Source organism: Manis pentadactyla, chromosome 5 (genome assembly GCF_030020395.1).
Source record: "Manis pentadactyla isolate mManPen7 chromosome 5, mManPen7.hap1, whole genome shotgun sequence".
Lineage (NCBI taxonomy): Eukaryota > Metazoa > Chordata > Mammalia > Pholidota > Manidae > Manis > Manis pentadactyla.
In genome coordinates, this window is record NC_080023.1 from 127,590,612 (window position 1) to 127,610,555 (window position 19,944).

The following is a 19,944-nucleotide window of genomic DNA, read 5'->3' on the forward strand; positions in this document are numbered from 1 at the left end:
ATAAGTTATTCAAAGACTCTTTAAGTAGACTTTAATGTGCAAAGTATGTGTAATTCTTTCAAGAGAAAAACTTAAAATTCACAGTAGGTGGAGCTCTTAAGCTAATTCTGAGTTTTTCTTAAATTGTTCCTGTTAAACAATCTGGTAACATTTTTCAACTTAAGTCATTTTTTAGAATGACTGTGAGGCTCCTATTTTGTACCTTAGCTTCTGTTTAGATGGAGTATAGGATGAAGAGGGGGATCTAACATGGGATTACAATTATATGTGACCCTGAAAACTAGATTTAACTTGATATTCTAGAAATGTTTAACTTCATAACTTTCTTAGAAAACATCTATGACTGAATATACAGAAAAACTATTTGCTGATCACGTAACATTTGCATTCTGTTTGTAAGTTAGAGAACCTGTTGCCAATTTGTATAAATTCAGGAATGTTTATCTTTTTTTCTCTTTCAGATTGTTCCTCATGTAGTTAATTTGGTTCACTCCTTCAAAAGTGATGGTCTGCGTTCCAGTACAGCCTTTTTAGTACAATTAACAGAATTGGTACACTGTATGATATATCATTATTCTGGATTTCCAGATCTCTATGAACCTATTCTGGAAGCAATAAAGGTATGATGATAGTTACACTAATATTTGTGGAGCTGCAGGCCATGATGTGATAGATGAATGTGGTGAAACATCCCTATAACTATTCAATTTGCTACTTTATGGTAATACACTTTATGTTTGAAAAATACAATTGGCCTCAGGTTCATTAATCTTTAGAGGGTAATTTATTTCTTTATTGCTATAACTAACCTAAATTAATAACTATATATCTTCAGTTCCACAATGCCATTGATCATAAGACATATCTCTAAATTTATACCAGCTTTTGGGGAAATTTCCCAAGGATATGCTACATTAAGTGAATACATTCATCAGAGTTGCATCCCAATATCAGAGGTGTTAAAATATGTAAGCTACATCTTAGAATCAAGGAAAGGCAGTTTAATGTTGACTTTGGTTCCTTTCCTGTTTTCTTACTCCATTTTTGCTGTGGCCTGTTTAAGAGTGTATTTCATAAAATCTTCACTTGAATTATTTGTGAACTTAGCCTGTTTTTCAACTCTGTGTAAGTATTGGATCTATAAAGCACTGATTCTGTTTATCTTGAAGAATGGGTCACAATAAGCATACTTTCGTCTTAGTAAACTTACTATATAATCAGGTATAGCAGAAGAATTGGAGTGTTGAACTTGCCTCATCCATACTTAGAACTGATTTCTAATAACTTCTACTAACTATTAGTAATGTTCCATTTTGAGGTCTGAAATGTAAGTCTCATTATCTTCTGTATCTGAAAAGAATACAAAACATGTTCTTTCTACTACATAGCGGAACTTGTTTTGGTTGAGCTCAGAATAGTACTTCTCAGCAATTAGTATGTATCATGGTATGACACTGACACTTCAGAAGTGATTATTATGTGTAGGAGCTTTTTGTCATGGATTTGGTAGTAATGGTAATGTCTTTCTATGATATCCACATGTCCATAGAGGAAAGCTATGCTGTGTTGTTAATTGTTGTTCTTAGTTCTTTACATGTTGAAAATTCTGATAACTGAAACAGACTCAGAAGAAAGGTCTCTTAACCCAAGAGAAGTACTTTCTGTTAGCTGTCAACAACAAAGTCATCAGAAGATGAAAATTCCTTCAAATAATGTTTGTTTTCTAAGGTCTAAGTACAAGACAGTAATAGCAGTCCAGAAAAGCATAGATTTTACCATCTTTTCTTATTCTTAAGTGCTCTACTCATGCTTGAGGTCATATACACTTAAAACTTTATCTCATATGCCACAAAGTGTGTAAGAAGACTTTGTATCTTATAGTAATTTTCTGTATGGTTAAACATTAGATTGAGTTTTATTTTTTAAAGTCAGAAGTCATTGTGATTAGATGCCTTTTCATTTTTCATTCACTGGTTATGTGAGCTTTTACTTCTAATGGGTAATACTGGGCAAATACTAGCAGTTAATGTAAAGGAGATATTTCTTAATTGTCATTACAGAATTTGAAGGCATATTACTAGTGTAGCTTATTCAGTTGTGTGCTAATTTAAGTCCTCATTCTTTGCTTTTGAATAGCACTACAGTATACTCTGACCTCAAAGTTTTATTCTGAAAATATTTTGCTGGCAAGTAGGAAACAAAAACAGCTCAAATGTGACTTAATTCCTGATTCTTGAGTATTCTCAACTTGATAAACTCTGCCTTTAGGAGATATTTATTTTTGGAGACAGTTATTTTGGCTGTGTGGTTATCATTTGATTTTTTGATGAGACTTGTCAAGTACTATTCAGTGATTTCAAAACTGAATGAGAGAAAAGAAAGGTTAAATGTCAGTGGAAGAATCTTTATGGTTAAATTAATAACAAAAATAGTTTATATTTTTAAACTGTTTTTCCTCTTTATGATCCACAGGATTTTCCTAAGCCCAGTGAAGAGAAGATTAAATTCATTTTCAGTCAAAGTGCCTGGACTTCTCAATCCAATTCCTTGGCATCTTGCTTGTCTAGACTTTCTGGAAAGTCTGAAACTGGGAAAACCGGTCTTATTAATCTAGGAAATACATGTTATATGAACAGTGTTATACAAGCATTGTTTATGGCCACAGAGTAAGTTTGAATTCGAACCTTTCCTTTTTTTTCCCATTTTTAATTGTAGAAATTGATGCATGCTATAAAGTGTAAGATGGTAGGATTGTCTTCACATTATTTCTTACATAAATGGCAGGAATAGTAATATTTTCATATAATTGCCTTATTCAAAAATGAAATTCCTTTTAGTGTTGAGACACTACTAAAATGTTAATTTGTATATAAATGCTACTTTATATTGTGTATTGTGTTTGGAATCTTTTTAATTACCTTAACTTGATGTTTATTAATGTAACAGAAGGGTTGATTGAGGTTATTCCAAAGAGTTTGTGCCTTCAAATACCAGCTTATTACATAATTATACTATGAAACTGTTGTTTTTTTAAGCTATATATATTTTGAGGGAGTCATGCTTAGTTTTTTGAAATGTAAATCACTTCCTATTTATCAGATCAAATAACCTACTTGTTGCTGTTAATAAGGTTTAAGCTCTGCTTCCCACCCCAAGGTGACAGATAGTAAACAAATGTATAAACAGACGTGTTTCTTTGCCTTCTTACAGATTTATTTTCAAATTCCTGTTCTTTTGCAGCCAAACACATAAGAAATAAAAGGTTATTAGCTATGTGAATGCTATCTGTAAAGGTACAAAATAATGATAAACTTTTCCTAAAGGCAAAAACATAGTTGAATTTTTCTCTTCATTACTAGTAGTGTATTTATAGAGGTTGACCAAAGATGTTTATAAATTGAGTTCCAAGCCTTTGTAAGTATTTTTTTATACTTTAACTATACATTAATTTTTTTAATTGTGGCAAAATACACACAATAGAAAATTTATCCACTTTAAAGTATACAGCTCAGTAGTGTTAAATACACTCACAGTGCTGCGTGACCCATCTCCAGAGCTCTCTTCATTCTGTAGAACTAAACTCTGTACCCATTAAACAGCAACTCCCCATTCCTCCTCCCTCTCCCTGGCAACTGCCATTGTACTTTCTCTATGTGTATGAATTTGAGTACTGTAGGTATCTCATTTAATTTGAATCTACAGTATTTATCTTCTTGTGACTGCTTCGTTTCACTTAAGGTTTATTCATCTTGTACCACATGTCAGAATTTCTTTCCTTTTTTTTTTTTATTAAGGTATCATTGATATACAGTCTTGTGCTCAGGTTTCACATGAGCAACATTGTGGTTACTACATTCCCCCCATTATCAAGTCCCCACAACATACACCATTATAGTCACTGTCCATCAGCATAGTAAAATGCTGTAGAGTCACTACTTGTCTTCTCTGTGCTATACTGACTTCTCTGTGTACCCCCTACATTATGTATGCTAATCATAATACCTATTAATCACCTTCTCCCTCCCTCCCCACCCACCCTTCCCTACCCCTTCTCTTTGGTAACGGCTAGTCCTTCTTGGAGTCTGTGAGTCTGCTGCTGTTTTGTTCCTTCAGTTTTTGCTTCGTTGTTATACTCCACAGATGAGTGAAATCATTTGGTACTTGTCTGTCTCCACCTGGCTTATTTCACTGAGCGTAATACTTTCAAGCTCCATCCATGTTCTTACAAATGGTAGGATTTGTTTTCTTCTTATGGATAAATAATATTCCACTGTGTATATGTACCACCTCTTCTTTATCCATTCATCTACTGATGGACACAGGTTGCTTCTATTTCTTGGCTATTGTAAATAGTGCTGCAATAAACATAGGGGTGCATATGTGTTTTTCAAACTGGGATCTTGTGTTTTTTGGGTAAATTCCTAGGAGTGGAGCTCCTGGGTCAAATAGTATTTCTATTTTGAGCTTTTTGAAGAACCTCCATATTACTTTCCACAATGGTTGAACTAATTTACATTCCCACCAACAGTATAGGAGGGTTCCCCTTTCTCTGCATCCTTGCCAGCATTTATTGGTCCTTCTCTTTTGGATGTTGGCCATCCTAACTGGTGTGAGGTACTATCTCATTGTGGTTTTAATTTGTATTTCTCTGATGATTAGCGATGTGGATCATCTTTTCATGTGCCTGTTGGCCATCTGAATTTCTTCTTTGGAGAAGTGTCTGTTCAGATCCTCTGCCCATTTTTTTATTGGGTTATTTGCATTTTGGGTATTGAGGCATGTGAACTCTTTATATATTTTGGATGTTAACCCCTTATCAGACATGTCATTTATGAATATATTCTCCCATACTGTAGGATGCCTTTTTATTCTACTGATGGTGTCCTTTGCTGTACGGAAGCTTTTTCATTTGTTGTAGCCCCACTTGTTCATTTTTGTGCTTTTGTTTCCTATGCCTGGGGAGAGATGTTCATGAAGAAGTTGCTCATGTTTATATTCAAGAGAGTTTTGCCTGTTTTCTTCTAAGATTTGTATGGTTTCATGATTTACCTTCAGGTCTTTGATCCATTTCAAGTTTACTTGTGTGTATGGAGTTAGACAGTAATCCAGTTTCATTCTCTTACATGTAGCTGTCCAGTTTTGCCAACACCAGCTGTTGAAGGGGCTGTCATTTCCCCATTGTATGTCAATGGCTCCTTTATCATATATTAATTGGCTATATATGTGTGGGTTTATATCTGGACTCTCTATTCTATTCCATTGAAATATGGGTCTGTTCTTCTGCCATTACCAAATTGTCTTGATTGTTGTGGCTTTGTAGTAGAGCTCAAAGTTGGGGAGCATAATCCCCCCACCCCACTTTACTCTTTCTTCTCAGGATTGCTTTGGCTATTTGGGGTCTTCTGTGGTTCCATATGAATTTTAGAACTATTTGCTCTAGTTTGTTGAAGAATGCTGTCGGTATTTTGATAGGGATTGCACTGAATCTGTAGACTGTTTTAGGCAAGATGGCTATTTTGGCAATATTAATTCTTCCCATGAGCATGGGATATATTTCCATTTATTAGTGTCTTCTCAAATTTCTCTCAAGAGTGTCTTATAGTTTTCAGGGTATAGGTCTTTCTTTTGTAAATTTTTATAGCCTACCTAGAGGAATCATAAACTAAAAGATGAGTAGTTTCATTTTGTTTCCTAGCCCCGGAATGTACTATCAACACTAAGGTGCTTATTGTTTGGTTTAATATTTTATTTTGTATTTGTTTGTATTTGGGATTTTTCATTTGTTTTTTATGAAAGTGTGTACTCTTACAAGTGATAGATAGTACTATCAACACTAAGGTGCTTTTTCTTTGGTTTAATATTTTATTTTGTAATTGTATTTGGGATTTTTTGTTTGTTTTTTATGAAAGTGTGTACTCTTACACACAAGTGATAGTAGGCATAAAACTGAAAGAGTCCATATCTCACCACCGAGGTCAGCTAGTCTAGCCATCTCATTTCACAAATTATAGAGAAAGCAGAGACCCAAAGCAGATAAAGTGGTTTATTTCTTTTGTAACATGTGAGTTCTCCATGTTTTAAAAAATTAAATCTGGAAGTATAAAATAAATATGACATTAAAAAAGTTTTCAAAAGATCCAACATTCCAATTCCCAAAGGTAATTTATTAACAGTTTTATGTGCATTTGTCTAGACCTTTTTTGTAGTCATAAGATTTTATCTAATACAAAACCAGATGCATATTTTTTTTATGTTTATAGGGAATCTTATTTACATATTCTTTTCCAGCACCTGCTTTTATCCTTTAACTGTATCCTTTTATCCTTTAATTTGTGTTGGAAATATTCCTATGTAGGGCAATGACAGAACTGTGTCATTCTGAGTAAATGGGTGTGCTATAATTTATTTAACTTTACTCCTGTTAAGTATTAGGTTATTTTGCTCATTATTAACATGTCTCTGCCCATATGTAGATATAGAGGATATTTGAACTGGATATGCAAAGTTGATGTCCAGAAAGGCTACAGCATTTGAATTTGCTAACTAACACATGATTGCTATGACCCCATACCTTTAGCAGTACTTTTTAAATTTTTTTCCAGTCTAAGAAAAAAAATGTCTGTTTTAATTTGTAATATTTTTTTGGCCCCCTCTTTGTTCACTTGTATTTCTTTTCTGAATAACCTGTTCTTTCTTTTATGCACCTTTCTGTTGGGTCTTTTTCTTTTTCTTAGTAATTTATATATATTCTAGATGATAATCCTTTGTCACATGCTTTCTTCTAGTCAGTGCAATTCAGATTTGTAGAGTGTTTTCATTGGCAGTTTTCTATTTTATATAATCAAATCTGCTATTTTTCATTTATAGTGTCTGAATTTTAGGAAACCTTTCCCCTCTCTTTTTTCTTTTAAATACTTTAGTAGTTTTGTATTTTACATTTAGCCATTACTGCTGTGTGGCATTTGTGATGATTTAAAATCTTAATCTAACTTTCCAAATGGATACCCGTTTGTTCCTATGCTATTTTGGAATAGTTTATCCTTTTCCCATTTGTACTAGCAGCACACTCTTTAAATCACTGTAGCTTTGTAGTATGTTTTGAGTACAGCATTTTTTTTTCATGCAGATTTGAAAAAAGCTTAATCTATTTCTATTTGCTAATTCAGAAAATAGAAATATGTGAAAGCACATAGCCCATTGCTAGGCCACATAGTAAGTGCTCATTTATCATCATTCTCTCCTTCCTTCTTCAAGACATTGTGAGTAGTAACTTTGCTAAGTAAAGGGCCATCAGGTAAATGAAGTTTTACTTTGGGGATAATAAGTTTTTGAACTAACTTTTCTTTTAGTGTTTAAAAGATACTTTTAAAAAAGTGTGTGTACACATGTATACAAAAATACAAATATTTTATTCTCTTTCAGTTTCAGGAGACAAGTATTATCTTTAAATCTAAATGGGTGCAATTCATTAATGAAAAAGTTACAGCATCTTTTTGCCTTTTTGGCTCATACACAGGTGAGTAGAAGTGTATATAGTATGCATGTGTTAGCATCATTGATGATAATCTTTAAACTTCACATCATACCAAATGTGGTGAAGGTTAAGCACAATACAATTTTAAAGTAATAGTTATTAAACATTATATATTAAGATTTCAATAATTTGGTTTATGGTGTGAGAAGCATTTCCTTTTATTTTCTCTACCAATGTCGAAAGAGAGAAGCATATGCACCTCGAATATTCTTTGAGGCTTCCAGACCTCCGTGGTTTACCCCCAGATCACAGCAAGACTGTTCTGAATACCTCAGGTTTCTACTAGACAGGTAACAGTATTTTTAAGTTATATGCATTTTTTTTATAACTGGTTATTTCTACAGAATATTGTTTTTACCTTTAAAAATACATTTTAAGTGTTAACCTTTAAAATACCTTGTGTTTATTGTATTTTTTAAGTGTTTCTTTGTTTTTATTTTGATTTCGTTTCTTTTTTTTACACCAGATCACCAGATGTTCCCAGAGTGTGGTACAAAGAGCACTAGATGCTCCCAAAACACTTTCAGATGTCTTCCTTTTCCCAAATACATATCTGTGCAAATGTAGCTGAGGCCAGATTTTCTTCATATGCTTCATCCAAAACAACATATCACAATAGATTGGATGCAGAGCAGATATAAGGCTCCAGCTATCTTGTATTGAGCCAGATACTTGAAATATTTGCAAAATGTAAAATAGTGCTATTCTTCGCACTAATTTTAGGGGGTTTTAGAAAATGCAGCTTTTTCATATTAAAATGTTAACAATATTAACATGCAATGGACTTATTGTTATTTTTAAATGTATTGTTTTGTTCTCAGTATTTTTGAGTACAGTAAATATTGGTAGATATAACCACATAAATGAAAGTTCTTGAGTTCCTCAATTATATTTAAGTGTATAAAGGGTTCCTGAGACCAAAAAATTTAATAGCTGCTCCCTTAGAACAGTTCATAATTGAGTGGGTTTGGTATATTTTATTGTCTCCTTACCACTTAGTTAACAAAACCTGTTACCTTCCTGTACCTCCCCTTCTTTGCCACCCTTCTATTGTATGACTAGTAAAGTTAGTTGAGCTCAGTATGTGCAACCTTTCTTCTCTTCAGCTAAGGATACGTTGAGTAGTTTCTTTGTGCCAAGCTTTCTATGAGATGCCAGGCTGACAAAAGATATGTAAGACAGTTACATATATAATTAACTATAATGTAGTAAGTGCTATAAAATAGCAGCATGAAGAAATGTAATGAGAATATAGAATAATAATATCCCTAACTTCTAACATCCATTCTCAAACTGTTCAGTATTCCTCTTGCTTTAAAAAGGAGAAACTTGATTTTTTAAATTAAGCATTATATCTGATAATTTGACTGTTTACATAAGACACTAATATTTTCTAATAGAAATGACATTTAAACTTACATGAAGTAGCTATATAATGATATATTCTCCTGCAGGCTTCATGAAGAAGAAAAGATCTTCAACGTTCATTCCTCACACAAGTCTGAAAGTCTGGGGTGCAGTGAAACTTCTTTACAGAAAGTAGCCAGTAAGGCTCCTGTATTGGCAGAGACCCCTTGCACAAGTGGTCGTGAGAAGACTTTAATAGAAAAAATGTTTGGAGGAAAACTACGAACTCACATATGTTGTTTGAACTGCAGGAGTACCTCACAAAAAGTGGAAGCCTTTACCGATCTTTCGCTTGCCTTTTGTCCTTCCTCTTCTTTGGAAAACTTGTCTTTTCAAGATCCAGCATCATCAGTCAATACACAGGATGGCAACCTAATGTGCACTAGTCTTGTGGGCCCTTTGGAAGAGCCGGGAGTTCATGACCCAGCAGCAGCCACCTTTTCCTGTGGCTCAGCGGTGAGAGGGAGCATGGTGAGCAGTCCTGATGCGTTCTGCTGTGCTGAAGACACTTTGGTCCCTAATGAATCTGGCAAGATTCTTGTTAATAAAAATGTACCTCAGAAACCAGGAGGTGAAACTACACCTTCAGTAATGGACTTACTAAATTATTTTTTGGCTCCAGAGATTCTCACTGATGACAACCAATATTATTGTGAAAACTGTGCCTCTCTGCAGAATGCTGAGAAAACTATGCAAATCACAGAGGAACCTGAATACCTTATTCTTACTCTCCTAAGATTTTCGTATGATCAGAAGTATCATGTGAGAAGAAAAATTTTAGACAATGTGTCACTGCCACTGGTTTTGGAGTTGCCAGTTAAAAGAACTACTTCTTTCTCTTCACTATCAGAAAGTTGGTCTATAAATGTTGACTTCACTGATACTAGTGAGAACCTAGCCAAAAAATTAAAGCCTTCTGGGACTGAGGAAGCTTGCTGCCCAAAACTGGTGCCCTATCTATTAAGTTCTGTTGTTGTTCACTCTGGTATATCTTCTGAAAGTGGGCATTACTATTCTTATGCCAGAAACATCACAGGCACAGAGTCCTCATGCCAGATATGCCACCAGTCTGAAACTTTGGCATTAGCATCATCCCAGAGTCATTTACTAGGGAGAAATAGTCCCAGTGCAGTTATTGAACAGAATTTAGAAAATAAGGAAATGTCCAAAGAATGGTTTTTATTTAATGACAGCAGAGTGACATTTACTTCATTTCAGTCAGTCCAGAAAATTACGAGTAGGTTTCCAAAGGACACAGCTTATGTGCTTTTGTATAAAAAACATAACAGCACCAATGGTTTCAATGGTAATAATTCAACCAGTGGACTCTGGGTAAATGGAGACCCACCTCTGCAGAAAGAACTTATGGATGCTATAACAAAAGACAATAAACTGTATTTACAGGTAAGTTGAAATACAAGCTTTATCATTTCTGGAAAATATTTAGGCAATTGATATGTGGTTAAGTGAGTGCCCTAATTTTGAAATCCCACTTCTACATTTTCAAGGAATTTACACAGCAGTAATTCTGAAATTTGAATCTGGGTTTATATGAAATAATTTCAACCTTTATAGCTAAATTGTCTTCCTAATGTCATGAGTTAATTATGAAAAGTCACAATTAGATGCAGTATAGAAGACCTTATTTGTTTTTAACTACAAAGATGTGATCATTATAAAATCATGCCATACAGAAATATAGGAAGTTTTAGAATACTAAAATTGGAGTTATTTTGCATTTCCTTTAGTCCCACCTGCTAGGGGAAAGAACTGCTAAATTTCATGTTTTTCCTTCTAGTATAAATAAATATTTGAAGTGCTATTTCTTGATGTTCAGGTAATAAAGGACACTAAAAGGTAGAATAGATAAATAAAGGGTATTTGTATTCTTTAAGGACCTGACCAATAGATTGTTATAACAATTAGTTAATAGAAGCCATGGAATAAAAGGTTCTTATGACTTGAATTTACTTATATATAATACTTTTTGCAAGGAATTAGTGATTTTATTACTTCAAAATTATTGAAGATCTTGCTGAAAGTACTTTGAAACCTGACAATTTGTTACTATAAAGGACCAACAGTAGGTGAAATTACAGGTGTATTAATTGGGAAGTAGAAATGATTTTATGAGTTTAAACAAATAAGTTTCTAAAAATTTTGTGTTTGAAAGTCACAAAACTCCTAAAAGGCACAGATAGAATAAAAGAAGAAATAGGCCACTATAGTACTGATTTTTAGAGGGAAATTTTCTCAAATGTTTTCAAATTTACTGTACTATAAAATACTCAAATTATGTGCATGATACACTGTTAAAGGAGCATAGCAATGTTTTAGAGTGACACAAAAACAATTTCACAAAAAAAATCAGAAATTTAGAATTTTTGTTAGAACTAATTCACTACTAATGATCCAAACGTCCAGTCTTATTAAGATCAAGGTAAGAATATATTCAAACTATCTCCTCTTTGCTAGATACCATGTAAGTCCTAGGTATTAGTCATGATTTTTAGGCTCTGGAGAGGTAGAGTTGAGGGTAAGAGGGTTAGGTTGAAATACGAATTTTCTATAATATAAAATATGGAAAGTAAGGCCCAGTGTGATCTTGACTTTTGGAAAAATTCAGATTATTTATGTATCAGTGATCAGGTGGAATGTTACATTTACCAAAGGAATAACATGGGTTTTGAAAAGAAGAGAAACTACTATAATTTCTGTGATTGGAATGCCAAAAGTGCTTATAACCCTAACAACTACTTATATTACAGTCTACCTCTATATGATTTTATCTTGACATTTACCCCATTAGATCCTGATTTTACAGTATTTGAGTGTGATGAGCCATTCTTTTCATTATTGCTTTAAGGCCCTTTTGTCACATAAATAAAAAGCATTATGTACTTTGTTAATGTAATTTTTCAGTGTTGTGCATTTGTTCTGAATTTCATCTTAAGTCTCAGATTGGCAAGTTGTTGGATGCAAAAAAGATAATGCCAAATTTCACATCGAGGTTTTTATTTACCTGTATTAAGATGAGCTATTAAAGCTTCATTATCAAAATGACTTTTTAAAGCAGATTACAATAATAAAAACTCAACTTCTAATTAGAAACACACATACATTTAGACTTTGCATTATTTACTTTAAAAAATAATAATGCTACTGATAAGTTTTGAATTGTGGTATTTCCCATACTATTTAACTAAATCATTCTGGTATTTTAAGTTTGTGTTAAGAAACTATATTGTTTTGCTATGCTGATGAGTAGGAATATGTGGTGGTGAGATCTCGTGTACAACAGTTTTTAGGCATCAGTTTTCAGTTTTAAACACACGGAGCATGTGTGTATGCTTCTGATCTTACTCTCATTTTTTGTTTTTACATTCATTTTTGAGGTACAGTTCAGAATTTGTGCCCATTTATAGTGATAATGCTTTATAATAGATTGCTAGGGTCTAGACTACAACTAAATTTTAAGAAATAGCATTATGTCTACTTACAAAAAGGTTATAGAAACTTAATCAAGTCTAGTACAAGTTAAGATGTATAGTGAACATTTTGAGTTCCTTTGCTCTCCAGCAGTACTGCAGGTGAGCTTACCACTTTCATACTCACCAGGGTAACTACTTTTCTTTTTTAATACTTCTCAGGCACATCAGAAATTCACGTTGTATGGCTTTAAGAAGTTTTTTTAGAATTCCATGTTTAAATTTTACTAAAGTCACATGATTGACAAGTGTTAGAAAAAAACTCTTGCTCTTTCAAGTATTGGCAAGATGAGTGGTTTTGAAAAGCCTGGGCAAAACTGTGACAAACCATAGCTGTGCCATAGGGTGACACATAGGAAAGCAGTGCAAATTGTGGATCTTGAATTTTGGAAAGGGTTTTTTCTTCGTATGTTTCTTTCCCCTCAGCCCAGCTTCCTTTAGGACCATCTCTATTATTTTAGTGTCTAGGCTACAAAAATTACTCTTTTGGTTAGGAGCCAATGAGAATCGTGTGAGTTGTTAGTATCATCATTGCACTTGAAGTTCACCTATGGCCATGTGTCCTACAGCAACTGCAGACAGTTTCTATCCTATCTTGTTGCATTTCTTTCCTTTGTTTCTTTGGAGGAGTGGTAGTTTAATGTCTTTAACTTTTTCCTTTACCCTACATACAGAAAGTATCCATAAAGGTATATGCAGTTTAAAAGAAAACTAAAAGATGGATTAATTTAATGTTAACAGATTTATTTGAATGAGAGAGCTAAATATAAAGTTATTTGTTCCAAAGCACCAGTAACTCCTTTCTAAGACTATACCTATACTACACTACTGAAATAAGAATTCATTTTAATACTTGATATTAAAATTGGGATATAAATTACATATGCTATGAGAGTCAATTTTTGACATTATGCACAGTGTTCTCATCTATATAAAAGAAAATGAAAAACAGTTCTCCCTACTTTTATGAGTATTTCTCATAAAAGTACTTTTTTGTAGTATTTCTAATTGTTTAAGCTTATCTTCTGAAAACAGAATATCATACATTTTTTTTCTGTCTGCTATATATTTATATAAATTAAGTAGATAAGAAAGTAAAAAGCAATATTACTTTATGGTGATGCTCTCTCTTGGAATATAATATAGATTACATGTGTCTCAAGAGTAGTGGAGTTATTAATTTTTTACTTTGCATCTCCTTCAACATTACTTCTGGGGAGAAATCACTTTTTAATTGAAAAAAAAGTCTTTGATTAAAAGACCAGGCAAAATTCTGTATCCTTTGGGAGCACAACTTACTGAACTCTGCCTTGCATATGCATTTAGTTGTATTTATTATTTCATTAGAGAACATGATCTGTATGTGAAACCAGTTCTGCTACTTAGATACAGTCGTATTTTCATTGTGTGTTTGGATATTTTATAGGTTATAGAGCTAGAGCAATGAGGATTTTTGTGTATTTTTGTGTCTATTTTTGACATCTATAGTTTTATTTTGTATCTATAAAACATAATAGATTTTACAGATTAAAGAATAAATTAATACATCATTTGAAAAATATTTTATGGCTAAACATTATACAGAGGAACCAGCAATTACAAATGTTGCAAATGACACAGTAAATGAAAAAAAGTTTTCAAAAAATATCCTCAAGGTTACATTTTAAAAGCCAATTTAAACCTTGTCAAGGACTGGTAAATTAGGCCATTCTGTTACAGGGATTTCTTATCTAAGATGACATTCAGCTATAAAAATACGTTACTCTTGATCATTTTTTGTATTGGGAATTGCTCAGTTGTCACTGTGTACTACTAAGCAATAAGGTGTCTGTCCATAATGTGAGGGACAGATGTCAGAATTGGGCATCTGGTAAAGGGTAGAGAGTAGTTAACTAAAACAATTTCATATATAAATTATAAAATAATACTACCTTGACTGATGGAACAAAGTACTTGGCTTTTAGTTGAAAAGTTGGAAATAGTACAGTTTTTGTTGTTAATATTAACTGTATTTTGAAAGTTCTTCAGGATGATCATGCCTAACAAGTTAAGGGTAGCTTTTAGACCTTGTTGACACCAACTTCATATGAAAGTTACAGACCCTTTCCCAGAAAAATGGGCACATGCCAGAATGTTTTGCATATTCTTCCAAGGTGTTTGTGCCAGTTTTAGAATCCAGTTTGATACCTTGCCAAATGAATTTGCTATTATTTATTCACATATGCTTCTTTTGAGGCTAAGTACCTAACAGTGTTCTAATCTGAGATCATTAATATTTATTGAACACCTAATACATGTCTGGCACCTAGATGAATATGACTGGTTCCTGATAAAAGTTCTAATAATCTGGCAGGGAAAATTTTTAATTAAAGTGTAAGGAGATAGGCTCCATTTTCCTTAGCAGTGTATTTTAGATCTACCTTACCTTATTTACTAAGAAGTATTCTAAGGAAAGGGTGGAAAGAAATTGAAGCTTCTTTCATTACTTATACCTTTTAGTGTAATTATCTACTTCTAAAATAGCCCCACCTGACAAAGAGTAGATAACCCATTGTCACGACCTTTGAATTCTACATTTATGTGTGTTAGAACAGACATCGATTCCAATATGTGTTGATGAGTATGGAAAGAACTAGTATTTCTGTAGAGAAGTTCTAGGACTTCAGTTTCCTCTTCAGTAGTGGGATATTGAGAAAGAAGAGCTTTTAGGATCTGTCATTCTTTGAGTGACACCTGGATTTTCCTCTCTATTCATTATATTTAGGGTTTTAATTTCATAAAAATTCTTTTTAATTTTAGGAGCAAGAGTTGAATGCTCGAACCCGGGCCCTACAAGCTGCATCTGCCTCCTGTTCATTTCGGCCCCATGGATCTGATGACAGTGACCCACCAGGAAGCTGTGGACCAGCTGGTGGTGGTGGTGGAGGGGGGTTCAACACGGTCGGTAGGCTTGTGTTTTGATCCTGAGTACAGACTGCAGTGCTCACAAAACATCCAATAGTATGACTGTTAAAATCTCAAGACTGTAAGAAATATTTTTTCTTTTCGTTAGACCCTTATAGTTTTAGAAAACACTCAGTGCTTGTTTTTATTTTCTTGACAATACATTTATTGACAAAATACATCATGGGGAAAAAAATCTACCTCTTAAAATTCCATTTGCTTATAAGGTTGGACATGCTTGACCATAAATTTTTGAAAGAAAATAGGTACCTATTCCCTAATTAAGCTGCAATTAAATTTAGTAAAGGCATTTAAAAGGTCCTATCAGTTTTTGCTGAACAAAAAATATAGTTCTAATATAGTATATTAGCATCTTTTATAAAATAATTGATGCTACGGGTGATGGAAATATTATTTAAAAAGAAAGAAAATCCTTTATTTCCCATGTAGTTAACCCATTATTAAATTCAAATCTTTGAAAAGACTAGGATAATACAGTTTCTAATGAAGGCAATAATGGAAAATTTATCAAGCTATATAGTATTTTTCAGGTTTCTTTAGTGCTGTCTTTAGCATTACTGTATCTGCATTTCAAATACAAATGTTTTTTAAAAAGGACTGTTTATACATATGTGCTAAATTGATTTTAAGAAAGGTGCATGATACTGTAAGAGCAACATTTTACCTATAAATTGCTAACTTTGTAGTATTTCTAATTGTTTATGGATTTTAAAATTCTATTTCAGGGAGTATATCTTCTGTGTTTTGAAGGAAGTGAGTTCTGTATGTGCCTTGAAGTACTGTAATTCAGAAATAGGAATCTTTGGCTGCAGAACATTTTTTTTTAATGAAATGTTAGGAGGTAATTTTTTTGTGCTAATGTTAAAATTATAACTTTCTGAAAGTTACTAGATTTTCCTGAAGTAAAATCCGATGGTTCTAAATAAGTGTGATAGTTCATTTTTAACTCTTAGAAGAATTTGGAGGAAATGAACCTAGTCAAGTAATAAAATCTTTTTTGATTTGGTTACTTAACCCTAGGATCATTAAACATTGATCACATATTTTTAGAGTTGTAAATTCTTTTTCATTTGAGTCATGTGTTTTACACAGCTGTTTTTCCATTTCAGAGTTTCAGATAAAAAGTTGAAAAGTCAGACCCTACGTAGTCCCACATTTTCTTTTGCCAGGAAACTGGAAACAAGTCAGTTCTCTGGGGTCTTGATTATGCAGTCTTCAAGAGTTATCCCAATTGTCCCCTTTCCTAGAGATTTAACTTATCCATAGTTGTGCATTGTTCTGAACATTGTTCTCATATTTATTTTGAAAACATTTAAAGGAAAGAATGTTCTTTGGTGATTTGAGGTTTATCTTTTTCTCAAACTTTTATTCATGATACTTAAAAACAAAACTCCTCATCTTTATTCCACTGCCTCCCACTCCAAACCTGTTTTCAGTCACCAGGAAGATTAGATTTGATTAGTTAAAAATGGGAAACTCTTTGCAGAATTGATCTGAGATTTTGTTTCTCTATAAATGAATGAATCAGAGGGATTTTTATCATACTTTCCTGTGAGTTTTTTCTTGTCCTAACAGTGAATTTCTAGTTTCTTTGGTTCCATTGGCCAGGTAATGATTTATCATCAGATTATATCAGTGTTAGTAGTTAATTGAAATTGGTAAATTTGTTTTTTACGTGGTATATTGATGTTGGACTTGCTTCTAGGAACTTTGATAATCTGCAGAGTTTTATCTATGACTATCAAAGCATTTAAGTATTTTGTGTCAAAATAATATGTACTGAATTTTCAAAATGATAAAAAATGAAACTAAAAGTCATGTAACAATACTAAGCATATGAATAATGATCATATTCAGATGATAACTTCATACCAATACCGAAGACCTGACATTAAAGACTTCCTTTTAAGATTAAAAATATTGTAACATTAATCATTTGCCCAATTTAAAGTATTTATTCCATATAGGAGACTTGTAACCTGAATAAAAAGATGCTTCATTCAAAAATCCATCCAAGTGAACTTTTTTATTTTTTATTGAGCCAATAATTAAGATTACTCTGATCATTTTATTCCTCAATGAGTAGTTAGCATCCCTGTTTCTTACTTGCAGCTTTACTGTATTTTCATAGTAGGTTTTCTCATTTCCTATATTCCTAACCCTTGTACTTTCCTCTGCTTCTTGTATATGTTACATTGTCTGGCTCTGAAGCCTGACTGCTATATTGCTATTTCTCTTTAGTTCAGTCCAAGGTAAATGAAGCTGCTCATTGCTGCTGAAAAGAGCACATTAAATCTCACTACTAACAAAAATGAAAAACTGGATTCTAAGTCTGTTCCTTTCAAAGATTACTGACACAGTGAGAAAAGTAGATTTTTTTTCAGAGATAATGCGAAGAAGAAATTATATGTAATGTGGTGGTAATATAAGTCCTTGCTACTCCATCCACTAAACAGATACCTGTGCAACTCTGACTTGAGACATTATGTAGCTCAAGGTGGAGAAAGAAATCTATCATCCTCCATCCAATCTTCTTCCTCTCTCTTCCAGCTGAATAATCAGAGAAACAGGGCAGCTTTGGGCTAGAGATCTCAGACTTTTGTCTCCATACCATAAGATTCCAGAAGAATCCTTCGGATGTAGAAATAAAGATCCCTCGTGATGCCTAGAGATATAGGGGGTCCTTGTGACAGGTTGAAAAAAACCTATTAACTGACATCTGATAAGAACAAAAAATATTTGAAAAGTCTCAAGTTCACAACTGCAGTGTTCTTTCTTACTAAGTTCTATGCCTTTTTAATAATGTTATTTACAAAAGTTATTTACAAAAGATAAAAACTTTATCTACCCTCTTGTAAGAGGAAGTTGAATGCTTATTGTGTGCCCCACACAGTTTAAGAAAAACACAATTGGCATAGCTGTCCAGTATATGGATGTTAATGAAAAGCACCATTTTGATGTATACTTTGCTCCAGGACTTAATTCTCAGTATATCTTTTCCCGTGATTGCGTACTTAGCATAGTACACTCTATGCAAAGAGAGCTTTTTAAATGAATATTTCAGAAGAAATAACTACTCAGTGAGTAGTTAGCATCCCTGTTACTTACTTGCAGCTTTACTGTACTGTCATAATAGGTCTTGTCATTTCCTATATTCCTAACCTTTGTACTTTGCTTCTGCATATGTTACATTGTCTGGCTTTGAAGCCCAACTGCTACTATTTTCTCATTTCCTATACTCCTAACCCTTGTACTTTCCTCTGCCTCTTGCATATGTTACAGTGTCTGGCTCTGAAGCCGGACTGCTACTATTTTCTCATTTCCTATATTCCTAACCCTTATACTTTCCTCTGCCTCTTGCATATGTTACATTGTCTGGCTCAGAAGCCCAACCGCTACTATTGCTATTTATCTTTAGTTCATTTTCATGTCTAGTATCATTGCTGATATGAATGCTATACTTCGTATATCCTTTCATCCCTGATTTTTTCTAAACGAGTTTAGATTTCTAATATTTCTTAATGAAGGATAGGTTTTCCACATTTTATAAGAAGTTAATAGGACATGTTAACTGACTGCTATTAATAACTCACTGACATCATCTGGAAGAAGTTAAGATTTAACTTTGAGTAATGTAATGTAATCCCATAACTAAAAAGTTAAAGTGCAACAGCTAGGATATTTGAATTAAAAGTTATTTCAGTGAAACATAAAATGTGTATAAGAGCTGCTCCATGTATATTTATACACATACACACACACACACACACACACTGTGTGTGTGTGTGTGTATGTGTGTATATATGTAAGCATTTACCAGACTCACTTGTCATCATGGTGTTAGCCTTATTTTGTTTTACTAAGTTAATTTTCTTAAGAGTCCTTTTTGGAATTGAATAATGAAACTCAAAATAATAAATGGGGGATTCAAAATAAGCAGTGCTTTAAAAGAAACAACTATCTTATAAAGAAATTGCAGCTTCCCCATATAAAAAGAAATTCCTATAGAAATTATTTTTAAATAAATGAAAGAGTTCCATAAAATCAACAGTCTTTTTAAAATGTCAAAGATTTATTATGTAAAATCTTTAGCCCCAATATTATGTAACTAAAGATTAAAAATAGAATCTAAGAAGTCAGCCAAGTGTGTTGCCAGTGCTCATCAGTGTCATTTATAGCCTGCTGTTGTTTTTCTCTTAATCTCATATTTTCACGTTTTGCTTTGTATGCTGGACATACACACACACACTCACCTTCCTTGATTTCACAGGGATGAAAACGCTTTCCCTAGCTAACTCAGTAGCTTTCATCCTTGCATTCATTATAGAATCACTTGGAGAGCTTTTAAAAATCATGCCGTATCTGGGGGGTGGAATCTGGGGAAGACAGTATAGCACAGAGAAGACAAGTAGTGACTCTGTGGCATCTTATTACACTGATGGACAGTGACTGCAGTTGGGTATGGGGGAGCTTGATAATGTGGATGAATGTAGTAAACACATTGTTTTTCATGTGAAACCTTCATAAGAGTATATCAATGATACCTCAAAA

At 33.1% G+C, this 19,944-nt stretch overlaps 1 protein-coding gene across 3 annotated transcripts in view; it reads left to right on the forward strand.

Moving 5' to 3' along the window:
- Window positions 1-17,402, forward strand: part of USP38 (ubiquitin specific peptidase 38) — a 31,182-nt gene extending 13,780 nt beyond the window's left edge. For all 3 annotated transcript variants that reach the window (XM_036892152.2, XM_036892153.2, XM_036892154.2), the window contains 6 exons: window positions 462-620; window positions 2,473-2,666; window positions 7,423-7,516; window positions 7,718-7,824; window positions 8,989-10,345; window positions 15,229-17,402. In XM_036892152.2, coding sequence (XP_036748047.2) covers window positions 462-620; window positions 2,473-2,666; window positions 7,423-7,516; window positions 7,718-7,824; window positions 8,989-10,345; window positions 15,229-15,390 — 2,073 coding nt within the window. In that variant the 3' untranslated portion in view covers window positions 15,391-17,402. The remainder of the gene's footprint in view (window positions 1-461; window positions 621-2,472; window positions 2,667-7,422; window positions 7,517-7,717; window positions 7,825-8,988; window positions 10,346-15,228) is intronic.
- Window positions 17,403-19,944: the final 2,542 nt, after the last annotated feature.